Genomic DNA, 16,511 nt, shown 5'->3' on the forward strand with positions numbered 1-16,511 from the left:
TGGGAATCAAACCCGGGACTTCCACATTCCAGGCTGATGCTCTACTGTTGAGCCAACCAGCCAGGGCTTCCTTTTAAGTCTTGAAATCAGGTAGTGTGAATCCTTCAACTTTAATCTTTTTCAAAGTTGTTTTGATTATTCTAGTTTCTGCATACTTCCATATGAATTTTGGAATCAGCCTGTCAATTGTTTTATTTTAAAGCCTTGGATTTTAATTGGGATTACAGTGACTCTGTAAGTCAGTTTGAAAAGAACTGGCAAGTTACCAATTGTAATGGTTAATTTTCTGTGTCAACTTGACTAAGCTGCGGTACCCAGTAGTTTGGTCAAACATCAGTCTGGATATTGCTATGAAGGCATTTTTATATGTGATTAAATTTAAAACAGTTGACTTTGAATAAACATCACTCTCAGTAACATGGGTGGGTCTCATTCAATCAGTTGAAGAGAAAAGACTGAGGTTCCATCAGGAGGAAGGACTTCTGCCTCAGATTGCATTCTGACTACAGCATTGACTCTTCCTGGAATTTCCAGTCTGGGGGCTTACCCTGTGGATTTCAGACTTTCCAGTCCCCACAACTGCTCTCTATAAATACACACCCTATTGGTTCTGTTTCCTAGGAGAATCTCGATTAGCACAGCAATATTGAGTCTTCCAGTACATTTTTATGGCTAGGAAGAGAGCCAACCTGAGAGGAGGAGACCCTCACAAGTCATGTGTGCAGCATGCCAGACTTCTACCTGGCAGTGTGGGCTCCACCACCCCAGTCCACACAGCATGTCCTCTGGGTGATCCCAACTCTTGCTTTCATATGTTGCACTTACACATACACACTCCTTTTCACTGCTGTATAGTATTCTACCCTCAGAAGGTACCTTGAGTTATCCACCCGCTACCCTGCTGATGGACACACTGCTTGTACCCAACTTTCCACCACTATAAACTTTAAAGGAGTGTGTTTAACCAGAGGTCAGCAAACTGCCACACATGGCCTAGTCTGGCCCTCTGCCTGTTGTAAATAAAGTTTTATTGGCACATGCCCATGCCTACTTGGTTGTGTATCTTCTATGTCCACTTTCACACTGCAAGGGCAGAGCTTAATACTTGTAGCAGAGACGAGGGTGGGGGGCAAAATTCTTACTATTCGGCTCTTTACAGTAAAATTATCCTCTGGTTTTCCTTCTCTTTCATAGTGGATAAGCTTTTGGCCACTACCAGACAGCAAAATAAATCCATTTTGCAATGAACAAATATTCTTGGCTTCTTTTGACATTTCAGTTTCAGTTCTTTGTTTGTTTGTTCTGTTTTTATTTGTTTGTTTGTTTCAAATAGGAGAGGAGAGAGACAGACTCCTGCATGTGCCCTGATTGGGATCCACCTGGCTACATCTGTCTGGGGCCAATGTTCTGCCCATATAGGGCCATGATTGCAACCCAGCTATTCTTAGTGCCTGAGGCAGAGGCTCTATGGAGCTATTCTCAGCTCCCAGGGCCAATGTGCTTGAACCAATTGAGCCATAGCTGGGAGAGAGGAATAGAGAGAGAGAGAGAGAGAAGGGGAGGGGGAGGGGGGAGAAGCAGATGGCCACTTCTCCTGTGTGCCCTGACTGGGAATTGAACCCAGGGTATCCACACGCTGTGCTGACATTCTACCACTGAACCAACCAGCCAGGGTTTAGTTTCAGTTCTGAGTTACTAATGATTTTTAACCATCCTCCTGACCTACAAAAGGTCCAGAGCAAATTGAACAGGGGCCTAAAAGAAATGTGGTTCTGTGGGGCTGCACACGATTCTCCACTACTGGCCCAAATTGCAAGGGCATCCTTAATCCATGCCTGACACCTGCCAGGAACCAGAGAGTTCCAGGCTCAGGGAAGAGGAAAGTGATGGTGATGCTTGCAGCTGGATCCGAGACAGATGCCAGCCCGTAGCAGGGCAGCAGGGCAACTGGGCCACAGGCCAGTTTACCTGATGGCTTTAAAAGCAGAGAAATTGGGTATGTTGCCCAACACTCCACAAACTTCATTTTATTTCCGTGTTCTAACGTTTTGTTTTGACATAATTCCAGATTTACAGAAATAGTACAAAACCTTCCTAAGCCTTTCATGTAACCTGCAAATATTACCATTTTACCACCTTTGTTTTGTTCTTTTCTCTCTCTTCTTTTTTTTTTTTTTAATTTTTTTATTTTTCCGAAGCTGGAAACGGGGAGGCAGTCAGACAGACTCCCGCATGCGCCCGACCGGGATCCACCAGCCATGCCCACCAGGGGGCGATGTTCTGCCCCTCTGGGGCGTCGCTCTGTTGCATCCAGAGCCATTCTAGTGCCTGAGGCAGAGGCCACAGAGCCATCCCCAGCGCCCGGGCCATCTTTGCTCTAATGGAGCCTCGGCTGCGGGAGGGGAAGAGAGAGACAGAGAGGAAGGAGAGGGGGAGTGGTGGAGAAGCAGATGGGCGCTTTTCCTGTGTGCCCTGGCTGGGAATCGAACCAGAGACTCCTGCACACCAGGCAGACGCTCTACCACTGAGCCAACCGGCCAGGGCCCTTTTCTCTCTCTTCTGTTTGTCTCTGTCTCCTCTCCCTTTGTGTCTCTCTGTCTGTTTCTTCAGCCCTTCACTTCCAAATGTGCCAAAGTCTATTTCCTAAAATCCAAGGTGTTCTTCTCTCTCCTCACAAAACATTTATCCAGATCAGAAAATTGACACCGATACAACAGTGTTAACACATTACAAACTTGCTTACATGTTGACCCTTGTCCCCAACAGCATCCTCACAGAAAATATTCTAGATTACACGCTGCATCCTGAGGTCTTGTCTTTCTAGCCATCATTACCCTGGAATAGTTCTCCATCTTCATGTCTTGCAACCTTGTCTGCTGGCTTTCTCCACTGGAGTCACTATCTTCCCCCAATAAGCAACTTGGGAGGAAGATACTTTCAGGTGTTGCAAATACCCTGTCATTCCTTAAACATCACCCTGTAGTTTTCGGAGCCACTGGTGATTCCTGCAAAATTGTGATCACGCTGGTGGTTGCCATGCAGAGATTTTCCTCATTCTGTCCCATGTTGAAATTATACGTCTGCTTTTATTTCCAACTTACAGAGGATGAAAGGGACATTCAGACAGGTGAACTATCTTGTATTGAGGTCTTGTGGCAAAAAGGAGACATAGCTGACATTCAAACAGTTCTTGCTTTTAAAAAAACCTAGCTTTATTGGGATATATTCACACACTGTAAAATTAACCCTTTTAGGTATATCACTCAGTGGTTTTTAGTACATTCATAGAGTTGCACAACCATCACCTCTATCTAGTTCCAGAAAATTCTATTACTTCAAAAAGAAGCCTCATTCCCATCAGTAGTCAGTCACTCCTCCAACCCCCAACAACCACTGACCCACTTCCTGTCCGTAGATGTGCCTGTTCTGCACATTTCACATAAATGGAGTCCTACAATACATGAACCCATGCAGTTTTTTTTTGTTTGTTTGTTTATTTTGTGTGACAGAGACAGAGACAGAGAAACAGATAGGGACAAACAGGAAGGGAGAGAGATAAGAAGCATTAATTCTTCGTTACGGCACCTTTAGTTGTTCATTTATTGCTTTCTCATAATGTGCCTTGACCAGGGGGGCTACAGCAGACCAAGTGACCCTTTGCTCGAGCCTGTCACCTTGGGCTCAAGCTGGTGAGTTTTGCTCAAACTAGATGAACCCTCACTCAAGCTGGTGACTTCGGGGTTTCGAATCTGGGTCCTCCACATCCCAATCTGACGCTCTATCCACTGCGCCACCGCATGGTCAGGCACCCATGCAGTTTTGATCACAAGTTACAGGAACACACTGGGGCTGGCTCATTCAGAAATGAGTCTCCACTCCTTTTGTTCACAGGGAAAGAATTCATCAGCGCTGCAGTCCGGTGGGATAGATGTCCACTCCCAGTCCCACAGGCTGTGGCCAGAGAGGTGGAGCCACATCAAAAGAGGAAAGGGGCTACAACTCCTGAGGGTGAGATCTTGGACCCTTTCCTTCTCCCTCCCTCCCTTCCTCCCCCGTCCCCCCAGTCTGGCTTAAGGGTGGCCAACTGACCCCACACAACCCCACCCTATCCAGGGAGTGGCGTTGTTGCAAGAGGAAGCAATAAAGGGTTGGCCCAATGAGGAGTCCCTTACCATTCCTGAAGCCAAAGGGTAGGGCCAAGGACCTAGAGGATCCTGGTAAAAATTTGGCTTCCGGCAGGAGGATGAATGGGCAGTTCCTGCCCAGTGGAGGGAAAGTGGTGGAGTTGATGGTTTAGCAACGAAATATCTCTGTCTGCTTTGTGTCTGTAGATGTGTGAAGGCACAAGACATCTGGGGCAGGTGGGGACTGTGGGATAGTTTTCCCAAGGGTCACATCTTGAGTCTCTAGACCTTGGAAGGGCGGGAGTATTTCAACACCTGGGAATGTGCTAAAAGACCTGTGGGCAGCCTGGGCAACAAGGAACTTGGGGGCACAGAGAGGGCAGGGCCAAAGGGCACCAGGGTAGAGGGGTCACAGTGAGGCTGGCCATCACTCAGGAAGACACTCAGGCTGGCTATGCAGGGGTCACCAAAGAGCAGAGGCCCCAACACAGGGCAGCTCCAAACTGGGCCCCACCTGCTGACCCTGTCCCACTGATGATCCTGACCCCCCCTGCTGACTCTGCCACCTATCCCACCAAGCAGAAAGCTAGGATGTTGGCAGAGGGATGCAGGGGTTAGGGGGACCCAGAAAGACCAGAAGTTATTTCTTGTTTCTTCCTGCAGGGCTTAGCCCTTTTCACACCCACAACCTATGAAATAAGGATCATGCTGTGGACGGTCAGAATGGGAACATGGTGGACATCTCCCCAGACTTTGCTGCCTGTCACCTGAAGACTTGTTAGAAAATGTAGTCCCCGGCCCCACTTTTCACCTGCCAGATCAGGCTCTGCACTCTTAGCAGAATGCCAAGGAGGATACATGCACATCTGAGCATTGCGGTGTGGACCCACGGCAACCGACTCACCGCAACCTGTCTGCTGAGGGAAGTGCCTTACCTCTCCACATCAGCAGTCCTCACCTGGAAAGGTTCTTCCCCACAAGAACACTGGGACATGTCTGTGGGTATCTGTGGTTGTCACGACCGACTGGGGGAGCTTCTATCCCCAAGTGGGTGGAGCCAGGGATGCTTCTTAACACCCCCAAGTGTTAAGTTCACCCAGGGGGCCCCCCACAAAGAACAATATGACTCCCAAATGTCCACAGTTTTGCTTTAAGATAAGTTTATTCAAGTTTAAGTGTTTTGAGAAAGCCTATCCTGGGAGATGAACACTAGACAAGTGCAAAGGCTCTGGGGCAGGTTAACGAGGAAATGGGTTCAGAGAACCAACGACTTTCAGAGCCTCCCAGCCCTTGGCTCTCACCACAGGCTCTGCTCCCACCCTCACTGCTTTTTCAGTAACAGCAGCCCAAACTATGAGCTTCCTGCAATGATGCCCATATGATCAGGGTTCCTCTGGCTAATGAGAAGTCAGAAAACCGGCCTTCTGGGCTCCAAATACTTTCAGGCACACAACCCTGAAAGTTTTCTGCTGAGTTGTGGCTAGAAAATAAACTCCAGAGATGAGTATCATTCAGGAGGTAGAATGCTGGATTTACATTCCTGGAGATCACACTGGAGCTAGACTGGGATCCTCTTTGCCCTTCCCCCCAATTTATTTTGGATGTTAAGTAAGAGTCTGAGAAAATTAACCTTTGACTCACAGTAGAGCTGGTGGGTTTTAATTTTTATTCTTCTTACAACTATCCAGCACATCAGAGGCTCACAGGGCACCAGCATCCTGATTGGGTCTCCATGGAGACAGAGCCATCCCCAGCCCAGCTCTACCAGCCTAGCCTGGGGCTGCAAGCTGAGAACCAGGGATGAGGGGTGGCTCTGCTCCTTACCCAACCCTGACACCCTGCTCCTGTCTGGGGGTGGGTAGGTGGCCTATAACAGTCATGATAGTGGTCATTTATTGAGCACTAAGGATGTCCCGGGCGCTATTCTAAGCCTCACCTATCAGTTCACCAAATCCCTGCCAAAGGCTTCATCCTATTCACTCTTTAGTTCACTTGGCAAATAAGGAAACCAAGGCTTGGCTGCCTAGTGTAGGAAAGACAGCGTGGGATTGTGTAAAGTGTGTGGGCTCTGGAGTTGGGTTGGCTGGGCTCCAGTCCTGACACTCTCACTGTGTGACCTTGCAAAAGTGACTTGGTTCTCAGTTTGCTTTTCTGTAATATATGTATAAAACAGTACTCACCTTTTAACAGTGGCTATGAGGAATGAGCAGGGATGAGGGTGAGTTCACCCAGGGAGCAAAGTTTAAGAGGGCACCAAAAAACTTTATCATCAAGATAAAGAATTTTTTTTAAAAGTTAATACCTAAAAAATTCATGAGGAGTAAAATGTCAACATTTTAAATAAATCAGTATTACTGAGTTTTCCACCCTTGGCTCCTCAAGGATCATTGTCACTGATCCTGTCTTTGTTTTAAAATGAAGAAAATAAATTAAAAATTAAATTCAGAATTGGTAGACTGTACTGCAGTGACTCAGTAGGGCACTCTCCCTGCTAGAGTTCAGGACGCTTTCTGCCTCAGGGCCTTTGCACTTGCTGACCCAGTTTTATCTCAGCTCAAAGGTCACTCTGTTATCAGCCTTCCCTGAATTGGCCTCCTAAAGCCTTCCCTCCCCTCATCTAGCTGTGTTTCCTTCATAGCATTTGTCACAGTCTAAAAGTATCTTGTTTGTTTATTTGTAACCACCCTAGGGGGTTGTTGTGTGGATTGAATGAGTTTGTACATGTCAAAAACTTAGCACAGAGCCTAGTGCCTGGAAAAAGCCATGTGATTTATCAGTAAATATACAGCATATTAGAAATAAATTACATCTAAATGGGTACAGTTATTGTGGAGGGAAAGGGAAGCCCGAGGAAGGAAGTACTGGTGGCTGAATGATTTCAGATCGGATAGACAGAGAAAATGTTGGGCAATGGAAGGAGTAAGCAATGCACCACTTGGAGGAAGGGTATTCAAGGCAGAGGGCACAGCTTGTGCAAAGGCTCTGGGGCAGGATGACGCTTGGTATGTTGGAGGGAAGGCCAGGAGGCCTGTGTGACTGCAGCAGAGTGAGCAAGGGGGAGAGAGGGAGGGCATGACGGCAGAGAGGGGATGGAGGCAGGTCGTGTAGGACATTGAGGACTGCACAGAGGACCCAGATTTAATTTTAGAAAAAATTTTGGAGAGTTTTAAGCAGAAGTGACATGATGTCCATAGAGTTCTTGGTCCAAATGCATCAATATCTTCTGAAATATTTCGAACACTGTGTGCACATAACAAATATGACCAAAAAATGTTACTTCTGGTTGATATTGATGTAACGCAATTGCTATTTCTATTCAGTAAGTTATAAATTTAAAAGTGCTGAGCACAGTGCTTGGTACATAGTATTATCAAGTGCTCTTTTGTTGTTGTTACTACTACTACTGATGAGGTTTTTTGTTTGTTTTTGTGAGAGAGGCAGGAAGACAGAGACAGGAATATCTAGCTGCTTCTGTATGTGCCCTGACTGGGGAATCAAACCAGCAACCTCCTCACTCTGGGACAACGCTCCAATTAAACGAGCCATCCGGCTAGGGCTTACTTTATTCATAGAGACAGAGAGAGGAGGGGAGAGAGAGGGGAGGGAGAAGGGAAGCATTCATTTGTTGTTCTACTCAGTCATGCATTCATTGGTTGCTTCTCATGTGTGCCCTGATGGGGGATCGAACCCACAACCTTGTCATTTCCTACCATGCTCTTAATCGACTGAGCTAACCCGGCAGGGCCGAGTTGTATTCTTAAAGTGCCAAGAGCAGCCCTGTAAATGCCTGGCTCTGCTTTTAGAGATTTTCCTGTTGTCATCAGTGGGAGGAGCCAGTGACACCTAGAAGTCAGGTCTGTTCTGCTCCAGGCTCCACCGTCACCTACCCAAAAGGTGGGGTTTGAGGGCCCGTTGGCCTCAGTTTCCCCGCCTGGACTGGGCGCTGGACACGGATGTGGAATGAGGAATGAAGAGTGCAGAATGCGTGCGGGAGGCGAGAAGCGGGATGGTTATGAGAGCGCCGGTCGCCAGGGGCCGCTGCGGAGCCGCCCTTTTGTGGTCCTGATGCTGGAGCGAGCGGGCGCGGAGGAGGGAGGAGGGCGCGGGGACCCGGCGAGAGGGAGGCGGGAGGCGGCGTCCGTCGCTCTAGCTGCGAGTCAGCCCGCCGCCCGCCGCCGCCGGCTCGGTCCCGCGCCCGCCGCCCGCCTTCGCCCACCATGGCCCGCCTCACGGAGAGCGAGGCGCGTCGGCAGCAGCAGCAGCTCCTGCAGCCGCGGCCCTCACCGGTGGGCAGCAGCGGGCCCGAGCCCCCCGGGGGACAGCCCGACGGCATGAAAGACCTGGACGCCATCAAGCTCTTCGTGGGCCAGATCCCGCGCAACCTGGACGAGAAGGACCTCAAGCCGCTATTCGAGCAGTTCGGCCGCATCTATGAGCTCACGGTGCTCAAAGATCCCTACACGGGCATGCACAAAGGTGGGCGCCCCGACCCCCTCCCTCCCCTCTCCTCTCTTCCCCATCCCACCTTCTGGCATCTTCTCTCCCCCAACCCTCCTCTCCTAACCTCCTCCCTCTACTTGCCTCTGCTACTGCATCATTCCTCCCCCTTTCCACCCACCCTCTCCTCCCCCCTCTGGGGGTGCAGCTGACAGATCCGATCTGGCCCCCTCCCCTCCTCCGCCCCCACTCTCTCTCTCTCCACCTTCAGGCATCCTCTCTCTCTCTCTCTCTCTCTCTCTCCCCCTCTCCCTTTCTCTACTCTCCCATCTCCCTTTACCTCCTATTCTCCACACCCCCAGCATCTCTCTCTCTCTCTCTCCCCCTTCTCTCCCATTCCTCCAGACCCTCACCCCTTCCTCCCTCCCTCACCCACTTTCCTGCCCCTTTGCTGGGGTAGCTACCTGAACACTGCTACCCTCCCTGTGGCCCCCCCCCAATTCATTTGGCTCCCCCAGGCCCCGTCGGGGAATTTTGCACCTCTGGACTCCATTGCTTTGGTCATTTTCACAAAGCCAGGCCGGTGGGGGCAGGTCCAGCTGGCCTCCGGGGACACACGGATGCCCAGGACCCCGGGCTAATCGGTAACTACAAAGAAAGCAGGAGGGGGGTTGGGGGGCACAGGGAGCTGAGCCAGGCTGAGGGGGGAGCACCAGCCTTGGGTGGCTCAAATGCTACCATTCACCCTTCCCCCTGCCCACCCTCTCTGTTTGGATTGTTTGGATTAGCATCCCCCCTCCATTTCTCGGTACTCCCCCTCCCTGCCTCCACCTTGGCTCAAGTTAAAACTGGCCGATCCTGTTAGCAATGTGTTGAGGTCTGAGGCCAATGATGATGAGCCTGGGCTGTCCATCTGGTAAAGCCCAGATCCTGAGGTGGACAGGGGAGGCGTGGGTGTCCTGCAAACCCAGCAGGGAAGCAGGTGGGGTGGAGAGGCCTGCCTGTCCCCCTCCCACTTGGTTTTCTCTGATGGCATGCTGGGAGCAGGTGCCCAGGGACTGTGGCCCCAGCCCTGGGCTCTGATCTTGAGCCCAGTCTGAATTGGGGTTGCTTTGACAGCTCTCCTGTTGGGTGTTGGAGACTGGGGCTCTCCTGTTGGGTGTTGGAGACTGGGATAGCAAAGGCATTGCGTTGGACACCCATGGAAAGACCCTGGAAGGGCCTTAGGGGTGGGCCAGGGCCCATGACCTATTTCAGACCCATTTATTCCCATCCTCCCGTCAGTGTTGTAGGCATGGTAATTAATACACGTTTGTTGAATGAATGAATGAATGAATGAATGAATGAATAGGAGTCTGGTAGGGTGGAGCTCAGGCCAGTCACTTCAGCTAGATTCTCAGCTGGTACTCTTGAGAGGAAAGAAACCTCTCCCACCCTTAACCAGTTTTTAAAAATTCTACCACTACAAAAAAAGGGGGGGGGAGGGGAAGCCTGGAAAATCTAACTCCTCCATGTGGCCTAGGAGGGCAGAGGGCTCACTCTTGCCCATGAATCCAGCTCAGGTATCCATGGCTGTTCTGAGAGCTCTGCCTACACACCCCCAACCTTTGGTATGTCTTAAGGGCCTAGAGATATTCTGATGGGAGTCAGGGTGTCCATGTGGCCTGCCAGACGTTGAATTGGAAGGCTGCTGGTGAGCTCTGGGTCAGGGAATAAAATGGGTTGCAGAGGTGCCCCTTCCCCATTTTTAAATTTCCCTTGGATATCTCCGCCCAAAGGAGAAGAGATTACAAGGACTGTGGCTGAGTGTTCACCTGGGCCAGAACCTCAGTTTCCCCATTGTCAGCAAACCAGGACCCTATGAATGGGGGGTTATTGTTTTATAGCTGGAGAATGTTGAGATTGGGAGATGTCTCAGAGTCTTTCCCACTTCGCATCTTTCATTGGAGGCTTAAAATTAGAAAGCAGCATGTCCATGACACTCAGTCCTCACCCTCCTCTTTGCAGGGGCCCTGGGCTGGTCTGAACCCTGGAATCAGGGCCTGAGGGCAACAAGGGAGTGAGGGGCTTTCCTTGTGTCTGCTTTCACCCGAAACCCTCAGGTCAAGAATAGATTCCCCTCCTAGTCTCACCTTTGCCGGGCCTGGAGGGACCTCACCTGTGGGAGGCAAGCTGGAATAGGGGTGTCATGAGGGCCAGCAGCTGGATAGAAGCCTGTGTGACCTCTGGCCAGTAGTTGCCCTCTCTGGTCCTTAAGCAAAAGGAGGTGGAATGATAAATAGAAAGTGGGGGGCAGGTACCTCCTGGACAACACTTATCTGATGTAATTTCTGGGGAGCCAACTAAACAGGGTGGCTGCTGTTGGTGCTTAAGGAGTTAAGGAGAGTGGAGGGGTGGAAGGTCTGGGTCCCAGGGGTGGAGAGAACCCCCCCCCAGAGCCTTCTGGGCCCCTGGGTGCTGGGGAAAATCCCATGAGGCTGGGCACCAAGGCAGGTGAAAGGACCATAATTGGGTAAAGTAAAAACACCATGTGGTCACTGTGCTTCCCTCCTCAGAATTGTCATTTTCGTCATGACCACCTCATCCTTAATTGTTATATTCACGGGCCTGTTTGATTTTTCATCAAAGGGATTTCCAGTGAGAAAGGCTTATGAACATCATCACATTTTATATAAAAGGGGAAAATGAGGCTCAGAGGGCCAACTACTTGGTCATAAGAACCAACCGGGACTGCCCTCCCCACCATCACCCACCTGTCTTGCTCCCAGGCTGGGGAAGCAGAAGCATATGTGAGTGATGAAGAGGTGACAGGTTCCCCCAAGCTGAGAATGAGACTCCCCAAAGATGGCATGGGGGAGGTGGCTGTGACATTTGATGGTCACAGCCAGTGGTGGGACAGGGCATTCCAATTCCTAAGGGCCTATGCGGTACGGGATCTTGCTGGGACCAAGAGAAAGGCAGGGAGATCAGCAAATCCCCAGGTTCTAGGAATTGAACAGGGCTTAGGGGAGAGGGCAGAAAGTGAAGGGTCCTCAGAAAGAGGACAGGCCTATGGGTGCTGAGTATTTTTTCTTTTAAGAGAGATGGAGACAAAAAAGAGAGAGAGAGATGGCGATAGAGACAGAGAGAGGGGAAGAGAAGGAGAGAGGGAGAGAGAGGGAGCCCTATCCTCCACCACACACACACACACACACACACACACACACACACACAGAGGCAGAGAGAGGATGGGAGTCAGGGAGAGAGATGGAGAAGGGGGAGTAGGAGGCCACAAGGCTGCTTCCAACCCCATCCCCCAGATCTGTGCCCCATTCAGAGGAAGGGGACCTCCTCCAGTGCCCCCAGAGCAGCCAGCAGCTCAGGCCAGGAACTGAGGGCTGGGATGGGGCTTACAGTGGCCAGTGGCTAGTCATCACTCCTTCCAGTCCTCTGCTGGGGGACAGGCTCTCCAAGGACCCTTGCTCTGAGGTGACTGGGTTCCTGTAAGGACCCTGAGGTGCCCTATCCCCTGATCAAGGCTGAATATTAATGCCCATTCTGCCGTTAGGGTTCGCTGTAATCGCATATGCATTTGCATGTTAATGACAATATTTATCTTAAAGCTGAGATTGTGAGGGGGGCCTGGAGCTGGTGCAGGTGGGGGGTTGGGGGTGCTGTGGTTTCCATGGGAGCACCAGCTGCTCCACTCAGTGGCAGGAGGGGAGGCTGGAGCACACTGAGCTCTGAGGCATGAGATTCCGAGTGTGATGTGCCAGCCCCAGGGAGACAAGGGCTGGGCAGCCGGCAGGCACTGCCTGGGGCAGGGGACTGAGGGAGGAGTCAGTCTCCCTGAGGTGTCAGAGAGGACAGTGGCTGGGGGCAGAGGTTAAGCAGGAGCCACTGTGGTTGGCTCTGTGGCTTTGAGCCAGACACACTGCTGTGTGCCTCAGTTTCCCCAGATGCCCATTCATTGATTTTTTTCAGGCTTTTATGAGGTCCCTGGAGCCTTAAAAGTAACTGTGACATCTCTTCTGCCCTCCTTTAGGCAGAGGACATTGATTTAATACCTACTGTGTGCCTGCATTTGAGCAGAACTGAAATGTCATGCAATCAGGAAGCTCTGTGAGAGTGAGCAATATGTGAATCCATATTCCAATATGACCAACATTTATTGAACTGCTGTGTACCAATCCCTGGTCTAGGCCTGGGATACAATGATAGACAAAACAGATAGATACATTCCCCCCACCCCCAGACCCTTCTAAGTTCAGAACCTGTCTGGTGGGGAGACACAGTGACAAACCAGAAGGTTACAGGTATTAATGTCAAGACTATGATGGCAGAAACACACACCGGCAAAGACAACCTAGAGGAGGCTTTGTCCTTGCTTGTGTGGAGGCCAAGAGGGTTTTCCTGGAAGGGGCGGACAGTGTGGGAGAGTGGTTAAGAGCTTAGTGTTGATATGAGTTTGGTTTCTCTGCACCTTATTGGCTATGTGGACTTGGGCAGGCACCTTCGTCTCTCCAAGCCCCAGTGTTGTCATCTATAGAATCAGGAGGCCAGAGGAGCCTCCCATCTCAGAGGGGGTAGGGGAAGGTGAGGATGGGGTTAGAAGTTCAAGTTTTTGGCACAAAGTTCCTGCTTGGTCAGTGGGAGTTGGGTCTACTATGTGACTAAGCTGAGACCTGAGGGTAAGAAGGATTTGTTGTCAGGGGAAGGTATTCCTGGTGGAGAGAATAGCATGTGTGAAGGCCCAAAGGAGTGCTAATGCTGGAAGCTTCAGTTAAGGGAGGATAGAACTTTTGCCCTGACAGAAAAAGATCAAAGGGTCTTGGGAGCCCCCAGTCCCCTTCTGATGTGGGGCTTATCTGACAGATCTGTTTGAGAATTTCTGGCATTGTAGTTGGAACTTGGGACTATCTCTGAATTAGGCTCGTGTCTCTCTCTTTCACCCCTGATATTGGCAGATGAGAACCTGGCCATAAGAAACACTCAGTAAGGCTCTGGTTGGAGAGCTTGGTTGGTTGGAGCACTATCCTGAAGAATAGAGATTGCCAGATTCGGTCCCCGGATGGGGCACATGCAGGGGTGGTTCGATGTTCCTCTCTCTGTCTCTCCCTTCCTAAATTGCTAAAATAAATAAATAATTAATTAAAATTTTTAAAAAAGAAACAGTAAGACCACACTCATTAATTCACTCATCCAGTCAATCAACACTTCCTAAAAGCCTTTTGAAGACTTGCCTTATACTGGGGTAGTGAGGTTCAAGGGTCCTCTGATGGATAGAGGCAGACATTGGCATCTATAGCCATAGTGCTCAGTGTTGGATCTGAGGAAGGGATGCAATGTTGAGAGAACTAGATAAGGAATCAGGGATTCTGCTTGGGGAATCCTGCTGCATAGAAGAGGAGCGTTAGCACTGGGGCTCTGAAGGATGAACAGGAGCTTGGCAGGTGGAGAAAACATTTCATTTATTTGTTAACAGAAGTATTTTCTGTGTTATGGGCCCTATGATGGGTGTGAAATGCAGCAGTGATTCAGCTAGATGGATGTCTCTGACCTTATAGATATGGGCAGAAGGAACTGGGTTTGCAAAGTCCTGGAGGTATGAAGGGGCACAGCTGAAGTTGATAAAGAATTAGGTGAGACATGGGAGATGAGCCCAGTGAATCAGCAGGAGCTAGAGCATGAAGATCCTCTGAGGCTAGACTGAGAGCAGTTGGGAGCCATTAAAGAATTTAGAGCAAGAGAGGATCTCAGTTAGACCTCCATGGAAAGGGAACTTTATGTCTTGTTACCTGCCACTGTCACCACCAGCCTCTTTCTAGCCTCCCAGGATTATTCAGAAAAGACCCATTTCCTACTCACCCGCATGGATGAAGTGGGAGCTTCCCCATGGCATGAGGTCCACAGCATGGGAAGAGAGGCATGGAAAGGAGCAGTCATGTGTTCAGGTTACAGTAGTTCTTAGACAGCCAGATTTCGCTTGGCCACATTGATCAGGTGAAGAATTGGGGCTCAGAGAGTGCCAACACCCAGCCCCAAGTCACAAACCATCACACCTCCCAGCCTGAGTCTTGACCCACTTTGGAAGAATAATAGAGGAGGTAGAGAAAGATGTGATTGTGAGATGTAGACTCAGGGTGAAAGCCATCCAGAGAGGTTGGTTGTCCTTTGACTGAGGGTGACCAAAGCCAGAGGGAAGGGCTGCTAGATTTGAGAAACACTGACCTAGCAATAGTCTTGTTGGTCTGAAGTTGTGGTAATCATCACTGAGACAGAAGGGAGCAGGGACTGCATCTTGTTTGCCATGTTGAAGTGGAGCATGTAGATGAATGAGGACATGAAAGGATGGGGGTATGGGGAAGATATGAAATGTGGGAGGGTGGACTGGCTAACACATAGATAGATAGATAAGTGAGAAGATGAATGTAGGCATGAATGAATGGATGGATAACAATGACTCAGTGGATGTATAAATGAATTGGGTGAAAAAAGTAGGTGGATGAATAGAATGCTGAATAGATTGATGGATGGGTCAGTGAGTGGATAAATGGGTGGATGAATATATATATAAATGGATGGTTGGAGGAATATATGGATGGATGAAGTAATGGATAAATAGATGGAAAGATGAATGAATGGATGGATGGATGGATAGATGGATGGATGGATGGATGGATGGATGGATGGATGGATGGATGGATGAACAAGTAAGTGAGTGGCTGAATGAACAGATGGACGAGTGGATTGAAGAATGGAAGATGAATGCCTCCCCAACATTTACCACCTTCCTCCTCAGCTGGAGAATGGGAATGGCCCCCAGCTTTGCAGCCTGACAAACTTGATTTCCATTCCTGGCTCTACTTTTTGTTTCTGTATGATCTTGGACAAGCCACCTCATTTTTTCTTAGCTTCTTCATTTGTAAGAAAGAAAGAATATTGATAGCTGTCTTTTTTTTTAATATTTTATTTATTTTTTTAACAGAGACAGAGAGAGAGTCAGAGAGAGGGACAGATAAGGACAGACAGACAGGAACGGAGAGAGATGAGAAGCATCAATCAGTAGTTTTTCATTGTGACACCTTAGTTGTTCACCGACCACCCTCTCATACGTGCCTTGACAGTGGGGCTACAGCAGACCGAGTAACCCCTTGCTCAAGTTGGTGACCTCGGGGTCTCGAACCTGGGTCCTCCACATCCCAGTCCAATGCTCTATCCACTGCGCCACCGCCTGGTCAGGCTATTGATAGCTGTCTTACAGAGTAGTTGTAAAAATTAGAATTCACTTATATAATGTGATTAATGTAATTATTCTGAGTAAAAGTCTTGCACACTGTTGGTGTCAATACATAGTCAGGCAGTTAGATAATCAACAATTGTTTACCAAGTCTCTATGATGTGCTAAGCACTGAACTAGGCCCTGGGGACACCAAGAAATCCAGCAGGAATGAAGAACTGACAATAAACTTTAAATACATAAATAAGATTTAGAGAGGAATGAATTGCTATGAAGGAAAGAAAACCAGATGTGTGTTAGGGGATGACAGCTTACCTTGGGTGGCCAAAGATGGCCTCTCTGAGGTGACATTTGGGGTGAAACCTGAATGACAGATGGGAAAGCTGTTATTCCAAATCCAAGAAAAATGCTTTATAGGAGGTGGACACAGTACGTGCTAAGGCCCTGAGGTCAGAATGAGTGACATGTTGCAAAAACAGTGAGGACAATTATGTGACTGAAGCAAAGTGAACAAGGGTAAGAGAGAGAAGGGAGGGCAGGGAGGTGATGGGAGCAGGTCGTGCAGAGCCGTGTGGGTATTGGGAGGACTTGAGGTTCTACCCCAAGGGAGGTGGGAACCGTGGAGGGCTGTGGGCAGGGGAAAGATAGGATCCCTTAGGGAGATCATTCCTCAGAATCTATAGAATGTAGATTACTGATCTTCCATTTACTAGATGGGAAAATTAAGGCAC

General features: G+C 49.4%; 1 protein-coding gene across 6 annotated transcripts in view; it reads left to right on the plus strand.

The window, feature by feature from the left end:
• The first annotated feature begins 8,332 nt into the window (after positions 1-8,332).
• CELF5 (CUGBP Elav-like family member 5) overlaps positions 8,333-16,511 on the plus strand; it is a 44,351-nt gene continuing 36,172 nt past the window's right edge. For 5 of the 6 annotated variants that reach the window (XM_066343432.1, XM_066343441.1, XM_066343469.1 and 2 more), the window contains exon 1: positions 8,333-8,600. In XM_066343432.1, coding sequence (XP_066199529.1) covers positions 8,342-8,600 — 259 coding nt within the window. In that variant the 5' untranslated portion in view covers positions 8,333-8,341. Of the gene's footprint in view, positions 8,601-8,930; positions 9,206-16,511 lie in introns of those variants that run through there. The other variant, XM_066343477.1, reaches the window with a different exon arrangement.

Source organism: Saccopteryx leptura, chromosome 1, assembly GCF_036850995.1.
Source record: "Saccopteryx leptura isolate mSacLep1 chromosome 1, mSacLep1_pri_phased_curated, whole genome shotgun sequence".
NCBI classification, from domain to species: Eukaryota; Metazoa; Chordata; class Mammalia; order Chiroptera; family Emballonuridae; genus Saccopteryx; species Saccopteryx leptura.